General features: G+C 35.1%; 1 protein-coding gene across 1 annotated transcript in view; it reads left to right on the forward strand.

The window, feature by feature from the left end:
• The window catches only part of myo15ab (myosin XVAb), a 44,647-nt gene extending 42,012 nt beyond the window's left edge, over positions 1-2,635 (forward strand). The window contains 4 exon segments of the mRNA XM_062426234.1: positions 367-500; positions 2,015-2,148; positions 2,282-2,422; positions 2,534-2,635. Coding sequence (XP_062282218.1) covers positions 367-500; positions 2,015-2,148; positions 2,282-2,422; positions 2,534-2,635 — 511 coding nt within the window.
• The last annotated feature ends 3,365 nt before the right edge of the window (positions 2,636-6,000 follow it).

The raw sequence follows: 6,000 nt of genomic DNA on the forward strand, positions 1-6,000 counted from the left end.
TCTGTCTTTGGAAAGACGAAAATCCACTGCACTCACTAATAGTTGTATTTAAGGAGCAAGAGTCTCTTATCTTTCTCTACTGGTAAAACTCTGTTGGCGTTTCTTGCTTTTTGCTGCTGTTATCACTCCCTCTTTCCTCTTTCCTCCCACACGTAGAGCCAACAGCCGAACAGAACGGCTCACCGAGTTGTGGAAAATCATTTTGAGAAAAGTTGGAAATCACTGAGTGAAGCAGACTTCTGTTTATCTGAGACTCTGTTTCTGCTCCGCCTTGCCTCCCTCCCTCCACCCATGTCCCTCTCTCTCTCTCTCTCTCTCTCTCTCTCTCTCTCTCTCTCTCTCTCTCTCTCTCTCTCTCTCCTCCAGACATGAACTGTCGGAGTATATCGCCACACCTCTGTTCAAAAAGCAGCCACCGCAGCAGTGGGTTACCATGGTGACGCAGCACATGCAGCAAGTGCAGACCCTGAGCCCGCACCAGGCCAGAGCACAGTTTCTGGGTAAGATCCCTCTTCATATTTAGGGGAAACACTGCAGGTAAAAGCTGTGATTTTGACTGAAGTGGTCAGTTTTGAGATATTGTTATATTTTCTCTACACCTATAACAAATATGGACAAAATCCTGTATCAGTACATGTCATTTTTACTCATGATATTTATATGTGTCATCATGATAAGGCATATTTTCTGGAAAATAAATGAATTTTCTGTTTGAAATTTCAGAAAAAAACTGATTGTGGGTAAATTAACTTGACATCAATAGCAGTTTTTGGCTAATCCAGCAAGTTAAAAATCTGACAAATCAAAGTATCAAATCTGATAAAAATCAAATATAGTCATGAAACATTCCTGTTCACTGAAACTTTACCCACAGTAGGCCCTAGTCCAATTCAACAACACATATAAAAGGAATAGTTACAATAGTATAACCTGTACAGCAAGATCTCTGCTGGTCGACATGTATTTTGTGTATTCATTGTCGTATTGCCCAACCTTCACACCTTCTTAAACTAAATAAAACATACCTCAGGAACAGCTATGTACAGGCCGACCACTTACCACACAAATTTGCCACAATTCTCTGTAGATAATGCTCTCACTATATACAAACAGTATATGTAGTCACCAAATTTCACATACAACGCTTTTGCACATATTTTTGGGATATTTATTACATATTTATTTGGCTCAGATTTATTTGTGTAGATATTTCATTAAAAAAAATGCATTGTTGATCAGTCATTCTGTGTTAATCTGAACTGCAGACCCTCTTACTCTCTTGTTCTGCAGCTTTAACTGTTTCAGAGAGTCCTTATCAGCAGATGTAGTTGGTTCATTTCCATTTAACTGTAACACTTTAACACCTCTTATCCATGTTGACTTCACTTGTTCTGGACCTTTTTTGACCTTATAACATGGTTGTCATTGCCAGATTCAGTCTGATTTGTACATTTGCAGTAGTTCAACAGTGTTTTTGGTTTTTCGCTTCTATTGTAACAGACATATTAAACAAAGAAAACAGTCAAACTCAAAGCAGCAGAGGCAGAGATTTCTTGACTTTGACTTTCTCGTTGAGGTTAAGTCTCAGAGATACTGCATCCTACATTCCCTCGTAATGCAGCGTTTTTCATTAGACTCTTGTGCCTGCCTGTTAAACTCAGTGCCCTTTGTAACAGAGGCTGTCTGTCTCCAAACCCGAGCCGAGATAACTCTGATGACACAGCGGGGTAATTTTGTTTAGACTCAGCAAAGCTCCTTCAGATCCACAGAAAACATTATACAACTGTCTTCACAGGTTGTGCAGTATTCCTCGTGATGAGGAAACTGAACCTGACATTTAAAAGTTTGAGAGTCGCCTCTGATAATGTCAGGGTTTTTCTTTTTCCTATTTATGCAATTCCTCTTCTCAAATAATAAAAAGTGACAACATGTGCTCAGTCTTGTTAAATTCAGTGTGTGTGTGTGTGTGTGTGTGTGTGTGTGTGTGTGTGTGTGTGTGTGTGTGTGTGTGCAGGGTTGGTCAGCGCATTCCCCATGTTCGGCTCGTCGTTCTTCTACATCCACAGCAGCAGCTCCACCACCTTCTATGCCCCCTGTATTGTTGCTGTCAATCAACACGGTCTCCACTTCCTGCACAAAAATACACACGTAAGACACCACACAGACATTCACAAGGCTCAGATATGCTGATCTCGACTGAAACGTGAGCCCACAACCTAGAGTTGCATATTTTTCTTCAGTGGACACTTGTGTGTTTTAATCTTTGGTGTCTGTGGTGCAGGAACAAATGGCAGTGGTCCCCCTGGTGGAGGTGCAGTCCAGCCGCACTCAGAGGCCCAACGCTGGAACGAGTTATCCGTATGTAGACCTCACGCTGGGGGACATGAACACTCAGCGGGTCATTCAGCTGCAGCTGGAGCAGGTATTACATAAACGTAGACGAGGACACACGTCAGAGGTCACACATGATCATTTTCAGTGATGTCGCTGTGTTGTGTGTCTCCGTGCTCACGCTGGTGGCGTTTGTCCGCAGGGTCTGGAGTTGTGTCGAGTCATCGCCATGCAAGTGGAAAACATGATGTCGGTACGGGAGAAGAGGCTCACCCTGCCACCCAGTGAAATCACCATGTTATAACACTAAATGCTAAATAACAAACAATATGACACATATGAACTCATTCAGACACACACAAATAGATAAAACCCTGAATGAATAGCCTACCTCTTCTTACCTCCAGTGTTGTGTGTCGCTCACACACACACACTAATAATAATATGTGAATGCATATATTTACCACTTTTATTGAATTGTTATTTGTTATATATGCAATAACTGAGACACAGTGCAGCCGGGAGACACTGAAAAAAGATTTCTTTTCATGTGGACATTTAATAATTGCACTTGCTACTGTAGTTTAGATTGTTTAAACATTAAACATGTTTTATTTGTATTGAAGCTGTTAGTGGACAGTGACGGAGCTTCACGGGCCTGTGCCTTGTCATTCCAAAGTTTTATAACTGATGAGCAATATGTTTTTTTAATTTTTTTAATTTATACTGTTGACTGATAAACTTTACATGTTACTGTAAACTATTGTCATTTTTAACCAATGTTCATCCATGAACTTGGTTGTTTTGTAAAGAATATTTTATCAAAATAAAAAGCAATTCAACACTTATCTGTCAAAATGATTAAAAGATTATCAACTTTTTTAAACAAGTATCAGTATAAAATGACAATAAATGTTTTTAAAGGTATCAACACTAACATAAAAATCAACAAGGCTCTTAAAACATTTAATTTGTCTCAGGTAGAGCTGCAAGTAACAATTATTTTCATTACTTTTTTCAACTAATAAACCAAACTCCTAATCTAGTTTTCTTTTTAAAGCCTGAACGTATTGAAAAATGCTGGAGCTTAAAAGTTTTGTTGATTAATCTGATCTATTCAAAATTAATATGCAACTTTTTCATCATAAAATAATCAATTATTAAGCAAAAAATACCTAAATTAATGTATTGTATATTGTCAAACTGATGGTTTTCTTCATTGTCTATATGATATTTAACTCCCCTAAAAATGGGCCATCCAGAGCTCAAATAAACATTTAAAATGATTGTTTTTTCTGACAAACACCCAAAATGATTCAATGCTATTAAAAGAGAAAATTAGCAAATCCTCACATTTGAATAACTTGTTAAATAGATAGATACACTTTATTGATCCCAAGTGGGGAAATTACTTTTTTTTCTTTTTTTGTTTGTTTGTTTGTTTGTTTTTTTTTAGATAAATTAAATGACTGAAAAAGTAGATTATGTTAACAAAATTGTTTCTTATGAACTTTAAACTAGTTCAATCAATTGAGTAATCAGCTGTTTGACTCATCGAAATCTCATCTTGTTTGAGCTTCACTGCAGAATGATATATGAGCAGAGTTTGACACATGAAGGCTGTTTTCACATTCATCTGCTGAAGGCGGAAAGCTCATTCAAACCCCGGTTTTAAGGGGCGGGTCTACGAGCAGGATTTATGACACCACAAATGGTTTGGAGGTCAATCCTAGTCCAAAATTGAACTTACACAAGTGTGATCAGGAAACTTGAAGCCACTGAAAATGGACTTTACAATGAAGAAGAAGACATCTTGTGTCCAACAGTTAAAATGAAAAACATTACCAGTCAAAAGTTTTGGCTGAACAAGGAAGAATGTCCAAACTTTTAATTGTTAATGTATGTTTGCATATTCATGGTTCAGGAATTTTTTATGAGGGAGATGATGTAATTTTTTGTATTTTAATAGACAATTGGACTCTTTCTGGAAAAACCATATCAAATGCACATTATTATTCAAAGTCGAACATTTTTATAGATCTTCAAATATGTTTGGAGAGGATCTTTAATAATAAGAGTATAAGATAAAAGAGGAGGAAATAAGATACAAGGTTTATTTTTAATAAGAGTAAAATTAAAGTTTAGAATACAAAACAAGGTTAGAATAGATTAAAGATGGATAAAATGAAATAAAAGAGATTAAGTTTAATAAAAGCTAAAACTAAGTTAAATTAAAAGACAAAAGAAACAGACTAATAAAATTGCTAAGAAGATAAAACTTATTATAATATTAAATTATAATATTAGAATAGTGTAAAATAAAGTAGAAAAAAACATCAAAACAATTACAATAAAATACAATAAAAAGACTATAAACAATTATCAAACCAAAGACAGGCTGAACAGGTAGGTTTTAATTTAACAATATGATCGACACTATAATCAGGGTTGGGAAGGTTACTTTGGAAATGTAATAGGTTACAGATTACTAGTTACTCTATTTAAAATGTAATAAGTAATGTTAATATTTCAATTACTTAATCAAAGTCATGTAACTTATTACATTTGATTACTTTTCTAATTTTCTAACAACTGTTTCAGCTGTTAGGGTAAGTTTACCCATTAAGCACCAAAATCTAAGTTCAGGTGTTTTTCATGGATACTGACATGATTTATAAGGGAGATCATTTCTTATGATGCAAGATTTATCCCTCATTTGAAAATGTATTCATTAGTTCATGCAGATTTTGGAATATAAAATAAAGATATTTGATGAAAAAGGTCAAAGTCTGTCATGGGCTTAATTGGTACTGTGACACTATTTAAGCCCAAATAAGGTCTATGTCATGATTTATTTACAAAATATAAAAAATATTGTTTTCTAAGAATTAAAAACAGCAATATATGTATTCAGTAACATGTTAAATATTTAAAAAATGAAGATAAAACCCTCCTGAGCAAAATCTTAAAGGTCTGACATCAGACTGAACATCAACATTTTCATAAGTAACTGTGAATTAACCCTTACATTCTATTCGTATTCGGACATTTCCATCCGTATCCTCTCATAATTACGAATTCTTTAGTTTGTATGTCTCTTGTTGATGGAGGAAAAATATTTACAATCACACGCTTTCAATGAATTATAGCCTATTAAATGTGAATAAACAGTATTTTTGAACGATGGGTTTTTGAATTTTTGAATAAATATGAATCAAACACTCAACAAAAATGTGTATCAGCTGCACAAAAACGTTTTAGACAGTTTAAATATTTCCATTTTCTGTATAATTTGGGTCTCATGAGGATAAAGCATCAAATTTCTGTCTAAAAGAAAAGTGTTTGAGGTTGTTTCAACTTTAATTAGACCCTGAACAATATGTAAGGACAGATCACAGTTAAATTTATTTTGTAATTAAATAACTAGTCACAACATTAACACTGATTATAATAAACACCAATAAGCCACTTTAACAAGTGTATTAATAAACTAAAGGGGGAACTTTCTGCAAGTAAATTAAAGGTTAGTGGGACCAAATTAGAAAGAGGCTCCCAAAATGGATCCTGAAGGACACGTGATGGTCCCTCCCCAAAACTGGCATGTCGCCACTGCGCATGCGCAGATCTCCTGCAGGTTTACACGAGTTTATTTTCAGCCTTTTTTTTTTC

The sequence above is a fragment of the Scomber scombrus genome, chromosome 2 (assembly GCF_963691925.1).
Source record: "Scomber scombrus chromosome 2, fScoSco1.1, whole genome shotgun sequence".
Classification (NCBI taxonomy): Eukaryota; Metazoa; Chordata; class Actinopteri; order Scombriformes; family Scombridae; genus Scomber; species Scomber scombrus.